The sequence below is a fragment of the Capsicum annuum genome, chromosome 4 (assembly GCF_002878395.1).
Source record: "Capsicum annuum cultivar UCD-10X-F1 chromosome 4, UCD10Xv1.1, whole genome shotgun sequence".
In the NCBI taxonomy this organism is placed as follows: Eukaryota; Viridiplantae; Streptophyta; class Magnoliopsida; order Solanales; family Solanaceae; genus Capsicum; species Capsicum annuum.
In genome coordinates this window covers 2,961,135-2,979,585 of record NC_061114.1, presented here as the reverse complement: position 1 = coordinate 2,979,585, position 18,451 = coordinate 2,961,135, and the positions used below count along the sequence as shown (strand labels likewise).

General features: G+C 38.5%; 1 protein-coding gene and 1 pseudogene across 1 annotated transcript; one reads left to right on the top strand and one right to left on the bottom strand.

The window, feature by feature from the left end:
* Positions 1-3,362: 3,362 nt before the first annotated feature.
* LOC124897593 (cytosolic sulfotransferase 12-like) lies at positions 3,363-4,530 on the bottom strand. The gene has a single exon (XM_047410568.1). The coding sequence runs from the start codon at positions 4,481-4,483 to the stop codon at positions 3,509-3,511; it is 975 nt and encodes a 324-aa protein (XP_047266524.1). The 5' UTR covers positions 4,484-4,530; the 3' UTR covers positions 3,363-3,508.
* Positions 4,531-12,451: 7,921 nt separating this feature from the next.
* LOC124897592 lies at positions 12,452-17,481 on the top strand (annotated as a pseudogene).
* Positions 17,482-18,451: the final 970 nt, after the last annotated feature.

The following is an 18,451-nucleotide window of genomic DNA, read 5'->3' as shown; positions in this document are numbered from 1 at the left end:
TCGCTTTTAACAATTTTCGATCTTTTTCCCAAAAATTCAACTTAACCCCAAATCAACTATGTGATTAACATACTTCACACCAGGATTAACAATCAGATAATGACGAGTAAAATCACTTCAACCAAATTCAACCAAAAATCACACCATTCAAAAATATTCACGAAAAAGAGAGATAAGAGATATACAATTGGACCTCGATTCAAAGGTTTCGAAATTCAATAATACTTCAATGAGAGGACATAATCCGCGTCGAGGAAACTCGATTCGGAACCTCCATTTGAACCCCAACAGATTGACAAGACCAAAATCAATAGGGAAATGTCAAGACGAACACCAACTCGAATTAAATCCCAAAAACAGGACGAACAAACCCGAAACCAGTCTTCTCATCTCTAAACCCCTAAACTGAACCAAATCTGACCAAAACTGGAATTTAAAATGATATCTTTGTATCTGTTTGAGCTGCGGATGGAATTCCGATGAGATTTGAACTAGAAAACGGAGGGAAGAATGGCCTTCCGTCGTGAGTTCGGTTGGAGTGAAGCTGGTGACGCTGTTTTGGTGGTGGATTTCGTCGGCCCCAGCGGTGAATTTGCCACCGAAACAGTAACCATCACCAGCTGTTTACTCCTCTCTCAAATCGATTCTCTCTCTCACTTGCTTTCTCGATCACTCTCCATCTGTTCCTCTCAGCCCTCTCTCGTTTTCTCTCTTTCTCTATGAGAATGGGGAAGATTGTGTATGGATTCTCAAGAGTGTGAGAGTGACGATGGATAATTGAAGAGTGCAAATTGTAAGGTTTCTGTGAGTGGGTGTAACGGATGAGAGTATGGGTGTGTGTATTTTTTTTCAAGAAGCAGAAGAAATCAAAGACCCCAAAAAAATAATGGAGGCTTATGCTTTTTTGTTTTTCTCTCTCCCGCGCCCCCCTTTCTCTCTCTCCGTATAGGTATCTATTCTACAATCCAATCCTGGTGTATATCCTCTTTTTGTGAATCATGAAGAGCAAACTGTGGGCCCCTCTCCCTTTTGGTATGTAGTGTATATTGTGAAAGGAAATGATCCCCTTTCTATTAGGAATAGAACAATTCAAGGCATATTCTCCTATGGGGCCCACCTTTTTATTGTTGTCCTATGTGAATTGGTTTCTAATTTGAAGAAAACATATAGGGGGGGCTAGGGTGGTGATGAAGTGTCTTAATTGAATAGGTAGGGTGGTTAATTTGTTGTGGTATTGTTATTTTGTGGAGGATTAATTACATGGGGTAGGGCACATCGTAAGATAAGGTAAAAAATAGAAAAAAATGATAACGGGGAGGGACGAAATTAGGTGTCTACAATGATCAACAGAAACCAAACCTTTACTGAGACAAATCAGAAAGTTGCTACAACAACACAGATTACAGCTTGAAATCTAAACTCTAAGTAGATAGAGATCCGAACTCCAGCAACGTACGTATTTATTGTGATCGCTGCTCTGATACCATGTGAAAATCTACTAGATAAGCTCTCAAATGTATTCTCAAAGAGTAATGGAACATAGAATTAGTAATGAAGAAGGAAGAAACAGAGTGCTCATTGTTGGGCAGTAAAGAAGAAGCTCATTGCAGTGATAACTGTTTTCACTCAACTTGAGTGATATTTATAGAATCATACAATGCTTCTAGAATCATCTATACCCTATGCCCTTATCTGGCAAGTGGAATCAACTAACTAACTAATTTGGAAGGTAATGAAACAGTAACAATGACAGTCAAAGCTGTCAACTGAAAAATGACTGCTAACTAACTTTCAACTGTTAATTAACTATCTTCAAGTATAATCTTCACGTAATAATCTCAACAGTACGAGGGGACAAGACATTTTTCTTTCAACAATCTGCATAATCGCTCTTTCTAAACCTTGGTCCTTTTTAACCAATTATATTGCTAATTGAGCCTGAATTCCAAATCAATCTATGTGAAGACCTTTGGTCCTAATACTCGTCTTGGCCCAATATTGCTTTTGTAACATTCATATTTATATGGAAAAAATACATAAAGTAGCATATTTAAGTATTAAATTATAAAAAATAACAATACTTTTATCAAATTACATTTTGTAGCATATGTATTTGTATGTATTTGTATTTTTGCAGTAACAGTTTGCAAAAATACAAAATACATATCGATCACAAGGATAGTAAAAATCATATGTATTTGTATTTTTGTAGCAACAGTTTGCAAAAATACAAAATATAACTTGTTATATTATGTAAGTAATTATGAAACTGTTGCTATGAAACTCATAATTAAGGGAATAAGTATGCTATTTCTGAATTTTGCCCTATTTATATTAACACTTGTCTTGTTTTGGACTTATTGAAATTCGAATCGAAGACTTCATTATTTAATTTCCACTTCATCTATAAATATTTATATGAATCAAATTATTATTTGTATAGTAACTTAAGGTTATCATAGAAATTCATAATCCACCACAAAAAAGTGCCTAAACGGTAGGCGTTATTTTTTTTATATCAATTAAATTGCAGTTCATAATCCATGAGTTAGAACCCCAACAGTTTGCGAAATCTACATTATAAATTATGGGAGTTACAACCCCTGTAATTCATGAAAATATAATTTTCTATGCCGTATTCAATTTTGAATATTAATAACTTATTAATATGTACATAGTAATCAAACCTAAAAGACATATTAATTAATTAATATTAATAATTAACAACAAATTTTAAAATAAAAATATTATCAAATACAATTACAATGAACATCAACAATTTTCACTACGATTACAGTCATTGATTAATCTTGCCTCAAATGGGTGAAAGCGGTTTACTAGCCACATCACTTCATTGATTAATCTTGCCTCAAATGGGTGAAAGCGGTTTACTAGCCACATCACTTGGCTACAAAAGAATACATAATGAGTGACTCTTCCATACTCCATAGAAAAAGAAGGCATGCTAAACATTTGGTTCATTATGGTGTTGATCTTGTTACTCTCTTCACCTACTTTTAGTCATTATAATGAAGATTTTCTTTTTGTTTCTCATCCGATGTCAGATATCCGCATTGGAGTTCGACTAATTTGGATTTGTGCCGGACAAGGCTCCATTCTAGGATAGCGCTCCCCACGAAGGATTTTTTCATACCCAGGGCTTGAACCCGAGATCTCTGATTAAGAGAGGAGCAACCCCATTCATTGCACCACATCCTATGGTGGTATAATAATGAAGATTTAAAATAGTATTAACACTAGAATAGAGTTGTGTTCTTGTTGCATAATTTCAAAGATAACTAATCTTCTTTTTTTAAGCAAATCCGCTAGGCGGGTGCCTAGGCTTGTCATTTATTGTTAATTAAAAAGGAAAACCTCAAATAGAAGAGTACAAGCAGGGGGGCTAGACCTGACCTTAGCTTACAAATCCTAATGAGATAACGACTACTACAACATTTTTCAAAATAAATAAATGCATCAAAATAACATATTGCATACTAATGCCTAATCAAATATATGAAAACTTTAATCCAGATCCTTGGAACTTCTGTTCAATGATATGATTGTGTTTTTGATTCATCTCTTCAGTAAAATAATTCTTCCAATCTCCAATTTCCCCTTTACGAAAGAACGCTTTATTTTCCTCTCCACTTGGCAACGTCTTCTTTTTATTCACCTCCAATTTGCTCAAATTCTCAAAACTACACATTCTTAATATTTCATCAGCCACTCCACAATTTTCTTCCTCCGTGGAAAATGGACATTCCAAGAATTCAGCCAAGCGTTGAAGTTGAACTTTTGGTTTCTCTTTAACTTCTTCATACATCAAGAAAAGTACTTTGTTTGGCTTTTCTATGCTTTGTTTCCAATAATCCAACACATGATCCCAAATTGGACCATAAATGCTCACCCCCTTACAAAAAAGATCAAACATTTCCTCAATTGAATTGGTATCTTTCTGATGAACTCTTAAATTGTTTGCAAAATGCCACATAGAAATAAAAGTGTCCTTAGGATTCCTACATAAGTAAACAAGTTTGGTTCTTGAAGCAAAGGACATATGAGTTGCCAAGAGTCTAGGTGAAGTGAAGGATGAGAACTCAGGGACTCGACCATCAAAATACAGTGTATGTTCCAAGAATGGAACAAGAACATGAGGGTTCTCGACAGTTAAAGGATGATTTTGTTCAAAAATAGAATGTTTCATTCGATTCACCATAGGGAATAAAAGTAATTTTAACCATGTAGTTTCTGATTTTGGAGTTGTAACAAGGACGATATCACTATCTTCAGCTTCAAACTGTTGTTGAAATGCAATTGTACCTTGGATAAATTTTGTTGGTATCCAACAACCTTGGTAATTGTACATATATGATCCAATCCATCCTTTTTCTTTTGGTAGGGTAGAAAGCAATTTCTTACACTCTTCACTTAAGGTATTCTCTTGTAAGTATTTGGGAGGAGAAGTTTGAGATGTTGTCATGATTTTGAGAATTAAGTGTTTTCTTCTGAGTAATTAAGCACAAATACATTTTCTCTAACAACTTAAGTTTTCGATGAAATGAAAAAGAAAAATGACTTTCCTATTTATAGAGGGTGTCACATCACCTCTTTGATGTCTAGTTACATATATACATTAAATTACTTGTCATTATCATTTATGTCATTTGACTAAATAATAATTAAAAAGGAAAAAAGATAAACCGCCTTTCTTTTTAGATAAATCATAATTTATACATATAAGATATGGATAGATTACTGTCATTATTATTTAGCCACTTAATTAATCATAGTTTTAAAAAAAAGAAGATAAATTACTTTCCTAAGTATATACAGAGAGTGTCATGTTACCTCTTATAAGATAAATCATAATTTATACATATAAGATATGGATAGATTACTGTCATTATTAATTAGTCACTTAATTAATCATAGTTAAAAAAAAAAAAGATAAATGATGTAGACACCTAATTTCGTCCCTCCCCGATATTGTTTTTACCTATTGTTTACCTTATCCTATCGTGTACCCTCACCCGTGTGATAATCCCTCCACAAAATGACAAAAATAACAACCCCCAAACTAATCTTGTTTTATCCTAATATTCTAACAACCCCCCAATTAAAAAACAACACCTACCTACCCTATCCTAACAACCCATCCAATCAAAAAATTACATCACACCCTACCCCCTACCCACGTGACCCCACCTATCTCACCACTACCCCACCCTCACCACATATATACACTCACACAGCCATAATTCTGGATTGGATTTTTTTTTTCCTTCTTTGATACATACAATTCTCACTCACTGGAATTGGCATATACTCACATAGATATTCACAAAGACCTCACTATATCCATAATTATGGATACACAGTGAAGATACGAGAGTGATGAACATGAGGGGAGGAAACACTGAGGCAGTGAAAAAACAAGAGAACAGTGAGGGGTCGAGTTCATTTTCTGACGAAAACCACCGAAATCATTGATTTTTATCGATCAAAAAACACCAGCGAACAAACCCATTTGTCGAAAATCGATACCAGCCGGCCAAACCACCACAAAACACATCGGAAATAACCCCAAAAACAACAATGACCAGTCAAACCCAACACCAAAACGCTTAGAAAAACAACTGGGTCCGAGACAAAACATATATTGAGGTCGAAGCCATCGGTTTGAGATTTGATGTTGAGGTTCGATTCTGAATTTTGGTCATGGTTTAGTTGAAAAAAGCAATTTTAATTAAAAAAGAGCTATTAAGAGAAAAATGGGAACGGGTCGGATAGATTAGTCGAGGCGCGGGACCGAATTGGTGAAAAACAAAACATAAAGGATAAATCGAGATTGGTGTTGTTCGTTTGTTGAGGTTCGAATCAAAAGTTTTGTATGCGGAGAACCCGAATTTAATTGGAATAGTACGTTGATTTCGAAAGCTTCTTCTAAGGTCCAATTTTTCAACTCCTTCTTTTCATTTTACTCAACTTGATAGATTGATGTTGTGATTTGCGTGTTTCGTGATGATTGATAATATATTTTGATTGACTGTTTGAACATCTATGATTGTCGTGGTTTTGATTGGATGTTTCTATATTGAAGTTGATTTGTTTGATCGAAAAATGAGATTTGAGGGGGTCGGGATTGAAAATTGATAATCAAATAAGTTGAAGGTTGTTTATTTTTGATTCACTACTGAACATTGTCGAATTGGATAGTATCATGATAGGTCAAGTGGGTAGGCAATCGTAGGTTCAGGTAGGCAAAATTTAGAAATAAATGTTTCGTTGGATGTTTGAATGTGGAGTATGTCTTGAATGTTTTCTACTTTATCGCATTCGATTCAAATGTATTCATTTAGCCGGGGAATGCCCCGAGGTCTTCTGTATTTATTCACCGGAGAATTCCCCAACGTATCATGTTGGCGAAAAATGATCGTGATGAAGGCCCGTGAAATTGGGTAAGGCATTGGAGCGTAGTCTAGATTTAGTTTAGAATAGGATTTATATTTTCGTATTTTTCTATTTTTGGACTGTATAATTGGACTGGACTTTACATTTTGGATTATTTTGTTTTTGTTTTTGTTTTCTTGAGTGATTATTTTTGCGTGCTTTGTGTGGTTTATGCATTTGTAATGTCAATTTAGCCGATACGTTCTGCCAAGCGACCGTGGTCAAACCACGGGATCGAGGGGGTGCCTAACACCTTTCCTTCGGTCAAAAGAATTCCTTAGCTGGAATCTCTGTTCGCAAACCAGTATTAAAGAGTCAAACCCATTTTGAAAAAGGATATCTATGGGTGACTCGGCACACCCGATTTATGCCGAGTGGCGACTCTGAATTGTGATTGTTAAAAATAATCCTTTTTCGAAATAAATTTTCATCTTTTGTCACTTTAATAATTAAAATCCTTTCGACCCTTAAATCATAAATCTTTTTGGAGTACGTAAAAAAGGGGTGTGACAGCTCTGGCGACTCTGCTGGGGATTTGTATGAGAATTCGAGCTTATTTTTTTTATTGAGTCGTATCGGCTTTGTTTGACATTACGAGTGTATAAGCATTGTTTGTGATTATTGTTGGTGTTATTTTCACTTTTGTGCGTTTTCGTGCTCTTTGTTTATAGTATTTATCTTATGTGTTACCGCTTTATATCTGTCATCATGAGTCCACCCCCCGGCCTTCTTTCTGCAACAAGTCCGTAGTACATGTGTTGTACACAACCTCTAGTTGAGTCACCCTTATTTTAGGGGGGGAACCGTCGGTGTTATGGAGTAGGTGGAAAGCAAAGCAGCCACTATCGACCATACGCTCCCCCGAACAGCCTTGTTAGTAAACCATGACATAGGTTAGCCTTTAGGTCATGCTTATGTGCATCATACGGAGACCTAGCGGGACCCACATGGCCCTTTGTAGGAGACTCACCTCTAAAGCATACCTACGTGCTAATTGCTGCATCTTTTAGGGTAACGTGGTCATTTGATGGACTGATTTGAAAAAAAAAAGTGCATCGAAAAGAATGAATCAAAAGGGAATATCGTAGTTTATTTTAGAATTCCTTATGACTTTTGTTATTCACAATCCTAAAACTCAAAAGATTTTTTATTTTTTTTACGTTTGTCTTCTCAAAGTACCGTAAATTCAAAAAAAAAAAATAAAAAAAAATAAAGAGTTTTGTTTGCCTTTTCTACTTATTTGTCAAAAAACAAAGATACCAAAAAGATTTTTTTTCTTCTTCATAATTGGTGGTGTCAGTCTTAGTTAAAGTGTCTAGCTGAAAATCATAAAGTTTTTTGTTTGTTTTTGGTAGTGTCTCTTAAGTTAGGGTCAATGTATTAGTTAATCATTAATTGTCCAATCTGAATGAACTACGCATACCTGATTCCCTTCCCTCGGGCTGGGATATGTAGGCAACCCTCTGTGGGTCCGGTAATTCTTTGTGTTGGCCTTTGGCTTAGTATTAGCCTAGGTCTCTCGCCCCGCAATCTAGAGTTGTTTGCCAAGGAGACTGATTTCGCTCAGTACTTCTGTTCGGCAAATTGGAGTCATGAATGTGGTCTGTCCCATCGACATATGTTTGCGTAAAAAATCCCAAGGGTTGGGAATCTTCTACTCCTGTCGAATTTTTGAGATAATGTCTTGTGTGTTATTACAGGATGGATTTGTCCACCAAGTCTAGAGTTCTGATAGTTGTCAAGGTGCCCAAAAAATTGACCAAATGATGGAAAATGTTTAACTATGTTGATCAGCAGAAACTAGTTAAAATATTAGGTGATCTTACGGAACTTCTACATGTTACCCCTCGTCCAAATTTAATAGAGGCTTTGTTGACCTTTTGGGATCCGAGTGGTTTGGTATTCAGGTTTGGGGAATGTGAAATGACTCCTACTTTGGCAGAAATATCCGATTTGTTGCATTTGCCCTATATCGAGAAGGATATGATCCGAGCACGAAATCATACTGGGGTGAGATTTTTGCAATCTTGTGGTTTAAAAAGTAAGGGTATCCGTTTGGGTTGTTTAAGTGACTCGTGGGTTTCCCTAGATTTTTTGTTCGCTAGATTCGGGCCCTCGGAAGGTTTTGATTACTTTTGGGATGAATTTTATGTGACTAAGTAGAAGTGGGAGAGAAAGCGTCTTGAAGTCTTCACCCTCGCTTTGTTAGGTACTTTAGTGTTTCTACTAGAAGAAAGACGTATTAATACCCGTTTGCAATCTGTGGTGATGACCCTATTTCATAAGGATCAAAACGACAAGGGCATTAATCAAAAGGGCAGGTTCACTCTCATACCCATGATCTTAACAGAAATATATAAGGCTTTAATCGAAGTGAAGGGGGGAAAGAGATTTTTTGAGGGCAGTAACCTGATATTACAGTTATGGATGATGGAGCATTTGCGTGCGCCTTCTTTAGTTAGACCAGACGTGGTAGATCGTTGTATTCCTAATTGAGTAAAAGCCATGGACTCCAGGTTGCGTTTGGATAAATTCTCTTTACCCGTGGGAGTCGAGGCTTGGATTAAATTTCTTGAATCAAGAACCGGGGATAACATTTTGTGGACTTATCTGTGGCTTCGACCAAAGCTAATCTTGTTGGGTTGTCAGACGCAGCTCCCTTTAGTTATGTTAGGGCTCAATTGCACCGGACTATACAGTCCTTCTAGGGTAATGCGTTAGTTGGGTAGGCTGCAGGACGTGCCACCAGCAGTGGATCTTCTGAAGGATGTTGAGTACTTCAAGGACCAAGCCTTAGGTGAGAGCAAGTATGAGTAGTTTTGGAAGCATGCAACAAAGCCAGGTATGGACACACTCAAAGAAAGTTTGGATAATCCAGGCCACACTCAGGGATATGAGGTCTGGCTTTAATTTATCCCTCGGGGTATCAGTCAACCCTTACCAGCGCAGCTTAGAGGGAGAATATACAAAGAATGCATAGTAGACGATCATCAGGATGAAAGTGTAGGGTCCAAAGTAGAAACACTGAGGGTTCAGCTAGCAGATTTGTTCAAGATGGTAGAAAGGTATCAGAATAATCTTTCCAAATGCACTCCTCATGAAGCAGGAATATGGGCCCGAAGCTTCTTCCCCGGTATCAGGGTGTCTTTACAGGATATGCTACAAAGCTTAAATAGGAGAAAGAGAACTTCAGAGGCAGGTCTATATCAGCTAGGGTCATCACGCAGAGCACCAGTCTGAAAGAGCACTTCTTATCTTTATTCAGTTTGAGCCTTTTATGTGTCTGTCATTGTAGGGTGGTGTCTGCTTTAAGTCGAAGTCAAGTTATTTTTGGTATTAGAGTCTTTATTAGTAATTTCACCTATGTCGTCTTAGGGGGTCTAGAATGGTGTTTCGTATTTGTTGTTCAGTTTTAATGTGGTCCCAAACTTTTTGTACGATTTGTTGTTTTCTTTCTTCAAAAGGTTATGATGTTACGTCTTTCCTTTGTTTGTTTATTTTTGTTTTCGTAAAAAAAAAAAGTGGGTGATGTTTATGCACATGTTGCCCGAACTATGCAAGATCTAATTCATGTATAACATGATACGTAGGCAACCTATTTTTGGGTTCGATCTAATCATTTTGTTTCATTGTTTTTCATTATTTTTCCTCTTTTAAGGAAAAACAAAAGCCATAAAGAATGATAAAAAAAAGGTAGATAACGAGAGAAAGGAAAAGAACAGAGATGGATACGAAATAATAATAATAATAATAATAATAATAATAATAATAATAATAATAATATTAAGTGTAGATAAAAAATAAGTGTAGAAAAAATCAGGATGATGTTAAAATGACCTCGCTACCCTCAAAAGCTGGTAGAAATGAACATGAATTTAGGACAATTTTACCAATGTGATTCCCATGTTTGTTGTGTGCCCTAATCCTAACGGATGTCATCTTTGATGAGCATGTTCTTTCAGATAACAGTGGTAGGTTTGCAGCGCTCTGGATAGTCACCCATACTTCACTAGATCCAAATCAAAGCTCGCCATGGCTAGCAGGGAGATTGAAAATTCGCTCATTGACCCGGATCAGGATCACAGGGAAGAAAGTTCTGAACACAATGATGAGGTAGTAAGGCTCAGGCAGCAATTGATAGATTTACACCGAGCATGGGCCAGCGGAATGCCTCCTCCTCCGCTCCCTGAAGGTCTTGGGAATATCTCTAATTGTCCACCGCTCTCTCAGGCGCAATTCTCTGCTCCTACTGAGTCACCTGAGCACGCGCCAGGATTCACTCCACGATATTATTATCCTGGCAGTTCTAGTGTGCCCTTGGCAGCTCCCCAATCAAGACCCGCTGCTCAGCCAGCACCACCGATCACACCGGTATTCGTGACTCCGCCACCACATGAAACTCCCATATATGTTGTGCGTCCCACAATGAGGCTTCCTAGGTCTGCCAGTGAGCTAGTACTGAAGGTTTCAGATAGTCAGTATTATGCCCCGGAGCCTACTTTGCAAATGAATGAATCGTATGGGTACACTCAGCCGCCTGCATTTCCATTTGATACGGAGAAACCTAGCGCAGCAGAGGAACAGGATATCATAGCCCAAAAATTGAAAAGTTTAGAACAAGCTATGAGGAACTTGCAAGGAATCAGAGATTATAGGAGTGTTTCCTATAAAGATCTTTGTATGTTCCCAGACATCAACCTTTCCCCTAGTTTTAAGATGCCTAAGTTTGAGAAGTATGCAGGACATGCTCATGGCCTTTTTTGGCGAGAATCTTTCAGATCTGGCCTCAGAATGGTTTATCGATTGAGACATCGATAAATGGAACAGCTAGGATGATTTGGCTTCTGAATTTGTTCAACATTTTCAGTACAACATCGACCTAATTCCGGACGAAAAATCCTTGGTCAACATGAAGAAAAAGAGCACTGAAGGTTTTAGGGAATACGCGATAAGGTAGCGTGAACAGGCCGCCAAGGTAAAGCCTTCAATGAAAGAAAGTAAGTTGGTAGAAGTTTTCATTCAGGCGCAGGATGAGACGTATTTTCAAAATTTACTTCCGGCAATGGGAAGTAAAAAGAAGAAAGAGGATGTGGAGACTGTCGTAGCTGGAACCTATTCCTATCCCAAAAGACCACCTCGCCCCTATCCCCAATCCCAAGCCCAAGTCTACACCCAAGCTCCATATATTCCTCCCCACCATTACTACCCTCCACAAAACCCTTTATATTCCATTCCACCACCCCTATACCCAGTATATAGCACGCAGCCATATGCCCAAACCCCTTCTTACCCGCAGTGGCGCGCACAAGCTCCACAAAATTGCCCATTCACTCCACTAAATTACCAAAACCCCTCTAGACCCATTTTTCAGCCTAGGCTCGAGTATAAGAAGGAGAAGGCGGTCAAAAATCAATTCACACCTCTTGGGGAGTCATATACTAGCTTTTTTGATAGGTTGAGAAAGTTGAAGGTTTTAAGCCCAATTCAAGGAAAGCTTTCAAATCCACCACCGAGGAATCTTGATTATTCTTTAAGGTGTGTGTACTGTTCTGATATGCCATGCCATGACATCGAGAAATGCTAGCATTTAAAGAGAGCTGTCTAAGATTTAATTGACACAACTCAGATGTTGGTCCAGGCCCCGGAGGGCCCAAACATTAACCAGAATCCTCTGCCAACCCATGCTGAAGCCAATATATTAGAATTGATATATGACAGGAAAGAATCTTCGAGGGGTTATAATCCTATTGTCAAGATACAGACCATTGAGGAGAAATCAGTGAATGTAGCGGAGTCTTTGAAAGCAATGTCATTGAATCGAGAAGGAATGAGAGAAGATAAAGCCCAAGAAAGCACAAATAAATCCCTGATCACAGTACAAGAAACCAGAAGGTATGTTGATTTAAGTCAGGATAAACCTAAGTTGACAGTGGTGGGAGCTCTGAGTCACCCCATCTTGACGGTGAAAGGAGCACTGACAGTGCCTATTGTCCTCAAAATGGTGACCCAACCTCCGATGGTTGATACAAAAAGGGTTCCCTGGAATTATGGGCGGACTGTGATGACCTATCACGGGAAAGAAGTAGTTGAAGATGTAGATGAGGTAGGAGGTTTGACTAGGTCAGGAAGATGCTTCGTGCCTGAAAGCTTAAGAAAGTCCAAGCCAACGGTGAGTGGACCGTCATCTATAAAAAAGCCTATCACCGAGGAAGAAGCCAAAGAATTTTTGAAAAAGATGAAATTGCCAGAGTATTCAATATTAGACCAGTTGAAGAAAACCCCTGCTCAAATTTCCCTTTTATCTTTGCTGTTGCACTCCAAGGAGCATCGTGATGTGTTATTGAAGGTATTAAATGAAGCATATGTTCCAAGGGAGATTACAATCAACCAACTTGAGAAAATGGTTGGAAAAATCTTTGAGGTCAATCGGATCAGCTTTTCTAACGATGAATTGCTTGTTGAAGGTACAGGGCATAACCGGGGCCTTTACATTACAATGAAGTGTGAAGATTTCTACGTCACTCATGCTATGATTGATGGAGGTTTAGGTGCAAATATTTGCCCTATTTCTACTTTTCAAAAGTTAAATGTTGGTGTTGACAGGATCAGGCCCAACAATGTATGTGTTAGGGCTTTCGATGGGGCAAAATCAAATTCCATTGGCGAAATAGAACTAATGTTGACCATAGGGCCTGTTGAGTTCGCCATAGAGTTTCAAGTATTGAATGTAGACTCCTCTTACAATCTGTTGTTGGGAAGGCCATGGATCCACAAGGCCAGGGCGGCTACACTGCACCAAATGATTAAGTTTGAGCATGACAGGCAAGAAGTAGTTATTCATAGTGAAGGAGATTTGTCAACCTACGAAGATTCTCCCTTGTCTCTTATTGAAGCAAATAACGTAGAGGATACATTCGTCTATAAAATTTTTGATACAGTGCCAGTAAATCGTATCCTTGAATGGCAGGCTATACCGGGACCGCAATTGTCTTCTGCTTCTATCATGATGGTGAGTGAACTTTGGAAATATGGATTTGAGCCAGGAAAGGGTTTGGGAGCGTCTTTGCATGATATAGTTCATCCCATATGTCCGAGTGAGAACGAGGGCACGTTTGGTCTGGGATTTGAGCCTACAGCTGAAGATCTGAAGAAAGCCAAGGGAAGGAAAAAGAAAATATGGTCACTCCCTCGCCCAATGCCACTACTCAGTGAATCATTTGTTAAGAGCGGTGTCACGAGGCATGTGGAATTTGAAGTTGAATTGGTTGATGACTTCCAGAACCTTTTTATTGAAGTTGATATGGTCGAAGCAGGAGAAGGTACCAGTATGGCAGACGTGCAATTCATAGGTCCAGCTGTCCAGCTCAATAATTGGGAAGTCACTCCTCTCCCCATTAGGAGGGAGTTTTGGTAGTTTATTTTGTTTTTTTTCTATTTATCTGAGTTATTTCAGGGTTGTAATTCGGATTTTAGTTTGTTTATGTTATGTTGGCATCTGTGTTTAAACCCTTTTATCTTTTTATTTAATGAAATGCAATGTCCCTTTTGTTTCGTGTCTAATATATTTTGTTTTTCTTTTCTTACACAGTTCTCTTTATGCTGATTCTAATGACATGACATGCATGCAAAATTTTTAGCCTGATCTTAAAATCTAAACTAATCAAGATGTAATGAAGCAGGATGGGGAATATGATAAAGAAAAAGCACTAGAAGAAATAAGCAAAGGGTTGGAACAGTTTGAAGACAAATCAAATCCTAATCTGAATGAGACTGAGCCAATAAATCTAGGGGATCAAGAAGATGTTAGGGAAACTAAAATCAGTGTACATGCTTTGCCACGGCTAAAAGAGGGAATGATTCAAGCATTAATTGATTACAAGGATGTTTTTGCATGGTCTTATAATGATATGCCTGGTTTAAGCACTGAATTAGTGGCTCACAAATTGCCAACTGATCCCGCATTCCCTCCTGTCAAACAGAAGTTGAGGAAGTTTAAAACTGATGTAAGAGTTAAAATCAAAGAGGAAATCATGAAACAACTTGAATCCAAAGTAATTCGAGTAGCTCGCTATCCCCTGTGGTTATCCAATGTTGTTCCTGTACCAAAGAAAGATGGCAAAGTTTGAGTGTGTGTTAATTACCGTGATTTGAACAGAGCAAGTCCGAAAGATGATTTTCCACTGCCCAATATCCATATTTTGTTAGACAACTGTGCTAAACATGAGGTTGCCTTTTTTGTGGATTGCTATGCCGGATATCACCAGATCATTATGGATGATGAAGATGCGGAGAAGATATCTCTTATCACACCATGGGAAACTTATTGTTATCGAGTGATGTCGTTCGGTTTGAAGAATGTGGGAGCAACGTACATGAGAGCCATGGCCACTATGTTTCATGATATGATGCATAAGGAGATTGAGGTCTATGTGGATGATGTGATTATTAAGTCAAAAAGTCAGGCCGACCATGTTAAAGATTTAAGAAAGTTCTTTGAAAGGCTTCGCAGGTATAATCTCAAACTCAACCCGGCAAAATGTGTATTTGGAGTTCCATCTGGAAAGCTGTTGGGGTTTGTAGTCAGCCGTTGGGGAATTGAATTGGATCCCTCAAAAATCAAAGCAATTCAGGATTCGCCCCCGCCCAAGAATAGAACGGAGGTGATGAGTTTGCTTGGTAGACTGAACTACATTAGCAGGTTTATTGCTCAACTCACAACCACTTGTGAGCCCATATTCAAGTTGCTGAAAAAAAGTGTTGCGGTAAAATGGACTGAAGAATGTCAGGAAGCGTTCGATCGAATCAAAAGATATTTATCAAATCCGCCCGTGCTGGTACCCCTGGAGCCTGGTAGGCCTTTGATCTTATATTTATCAGTCATGGACAATTCTTTCGGTTGTGTCCTGGGTCAACATGATGTCACAGGCAAAAATGAGCAGGCTATTTATTATCTTAGTAAGAAGTTCACCGCATATGAGGCCAGGTATACTCTTCTTGAAAGGACGTGTTATGGCCTAACTTGGGTAGCACAGAAGTTGAAGCATTATCTCTCTTCCTATATTACTTATCTCATCTCCCGCATGGTTCCTTTGAAGTAAATTTTTAGATGCCTATGCCAACGGGTCAATTGGCAAAGTGGCAAATATTGCTTACCGAGTTTGACATTGTATATGTGACTCGAACCGCCATGAAAGCCCAAGCCTTGGCAGATCATCTTGCTGAGAATCCCATCGATGAAGAGTACGAGCCATTAAAGACATATTTTCCTGACGAAGAAGCGTCCTGTGTTGATGAAGTCGTTATAGATGCTGATCCAGGTTGGATGTTGTTCTTCAATAGAGCGGTCAATATGAAAGGATTCAGAATAGGTGCGGGAACATTTCTCGGTAACAGCACAACTTTGATTCTATTGTACTAACAATATGGTAGAGTATGAAGCCTGCATTCTTGGTTTGAGGTTAGCTGTTGCTATGGGAGTCCAAGAATTATTGGTGTTGGGGGATTCAGATTTGCTCGTCCATCAAATTCAAGGCGATTGGGAGATGTGAGATTTGAAGCTCATCCCGTATCGACAATGCTTGCAGGATCTATGTCAACGGTTTATGTTAGTAAAATTTAGGCATATTCCAAGGATTCGTAATGAAATTACTGATGCTTTAGCCACTCTATCTTCAATGCTCCAACATCCTGACAAAGCCTACATCGATCCAGTGCATATACAGAGTCGTGATCAGCATGCTTACTGTAATGTGGTTGAAGAAGAGCTCGATGGAGAACCTTGGTTCTTGGATATCAAGTGGTACATTCAGTCAGGAGAATACCCAGCATATGCCACCAACAATCAAAAGAGGACTATTAGGCGTTTGGCTAGTGGATTTTTCTTAAGTGGGGGAATCTTGTATAAGAGAACCCCAGATCTGGGACTTTTAAGGTGTGTAGATGCAAGAGAAGCCTCGGCAATCATGGTTGAAATACACTCTGGAGTATGCGAGTCGCATATGAACGGTCATGTCTTGTCAAAGAAGATTCTTCGAGCAGTTTATTACTGGCTTACTATGGAAAGGGATTCTATTCAATTTGTTCGAAAGTATCATCAATGTCAGGTACACGGTGATCTGATACGTTCTCCTCCTGTTGAGTTGCACGCAATGGCCGCTCCATGGCCGTTCGTGGCTTGGGGAATAGATGTGATTGGACCAATTGAGCCGAAGGCATCAAATGGGCATAGATTCATTTTGGTAGCCATTGACTACTTCACAAAGTGGGTAGAAGCAGTAACTTTCAAGTCAGTGACAAAGAAGGCTATGGTAGATTTTGTTCATGCCAATATCATTTGTAGATTTGGAATTCCTAGGACGATCATTATAGAAAATGTTGCCAATCTCAATAGTCATTTGATGTAAGAAGTATGTCAACAGTTTAAGATCGCACATCAAAATTCTACTCCATATCGCCCAAAGGCCAATGGTGCTGTAGAAGCCCCCAATAAGAATATAAAGAAAGATACTGCGAAAAATGGTACAAGGGTCTAGACAGTGGCATGAAAAGTTGCCGTTTGCATTGCTAGGTTATCGCACCACTGTTCGTACTTCAACAGGGGCAACTCCATATTTATTAGTGTATGGGACAGAAGCAGTCATCCCTGCAGAAGTTAAAATTCCCTCTCTTCGTGTCATTGTAGAAGCAGAGATTGATGATGACGAATGGGTAAAAACCTGATTGGACTATTTGAGCTTGATTGAGGAAAAAAGACTAACGTCTGTGTGTCATGACCAGTTGTATCAGAGGAGGATAGCTCGAGCGTATAACAAAAAGGTCCGTCCTAGGAATTTTGAAGTTGGTCAGTTGGTATTGAGATGTATCCTTCCTCACCAGATTGAAGTGAAAGGCAAGTTCTCCCCTAACTGGCAAGGTCCTTTCGTTGTGAAGAAAGTGTTGCCCAATGGAGTCTTATATTTGACAGATATTGAAGGCAAAATGGCAGAAATGGCTATCAATGCTGATGCAGTCAAAAGATACTATGTATGATATTTGATCCTTTTTTTATTTTATTGTATGTTTAGTACTTGCATTTTTGAAGATTGATATGATGAAGGCATTTTATTCTTCTATCCAAACATTGTGTCATCCCTTGTTTACCCGTTTGAGCTTCGTTTTACTTTTTCTTTCATATCCCTCTTTTGGAATCAAAATAGAGTCAAAGATAAATGTCAAGAAAATAAGAATAAAAGAAAGAGTCCAAAAAAAAATCATCAATCAAAATCAAATCAAAACAAAGAACAAGCTGATGGAACTACATCCGACCTGATTCTCCTCTCTCGAGACTGAGATATGTAGGCTGCCCTATTTCGGGCTCGATCCAACCAAATAAAGATTTAAGATTTACCCGATCAACAAAACTGGGGCATGAATTAATGTGTTTCTTGAGTCGATTCCAAAAGTTGTAAGTCCCACCCCCACTTCAAGTATCGTTTGAGCCTCTTACCATCTTTTTTAACCTTAACCAAAAGTCAAGTTACAATCAAAGAAAGTCCTTCAGATCAATTTTTGATAATGTTAAGGCTAAGCATGCAATGGATATGATGATGCATTGTGAAGTACCGCTTGTATCCCTCAGCATAAGAAATCAGGAAAGAAATACAAAACTGAGAGAGTCTTATTGGTGAAGACCCCCGTGGGCATCATAAGGCGATGGTGAGTTGAGAGAAAATGAAAATGAGAGAGTCTTATTGATGAAAACCTTTGCAGGCACCATAAGGCGATGGTGAGTGGAGAGAAATAAAAATGAGAGAGTCTTATTGGTGAAAACCTTTGCAGGCACCATAAGGCGATGGTGAGTGGAGAGAAATAAAAATGAGAGAGTCTTATTGGTGAAAACCCTCACGGGCACCATAAGACGATGGAGAGTTCAAGAGAAAAGTGAAAAGTGAGAAGAAAAAGATTTGTTGGCGAAAGTCTTTTAAGATGTCGTCAATCGGATGTGATGTATGAGTCCAAT

Coding starts and splice junctions, on each gene's coding strand:
- LOC124897593 (XM_047410568.1), bottom strand. CDS start 4,483: ATGACAACATCTCAAACTTCTCCTCCCAAATACTTACAAGAGAATACC.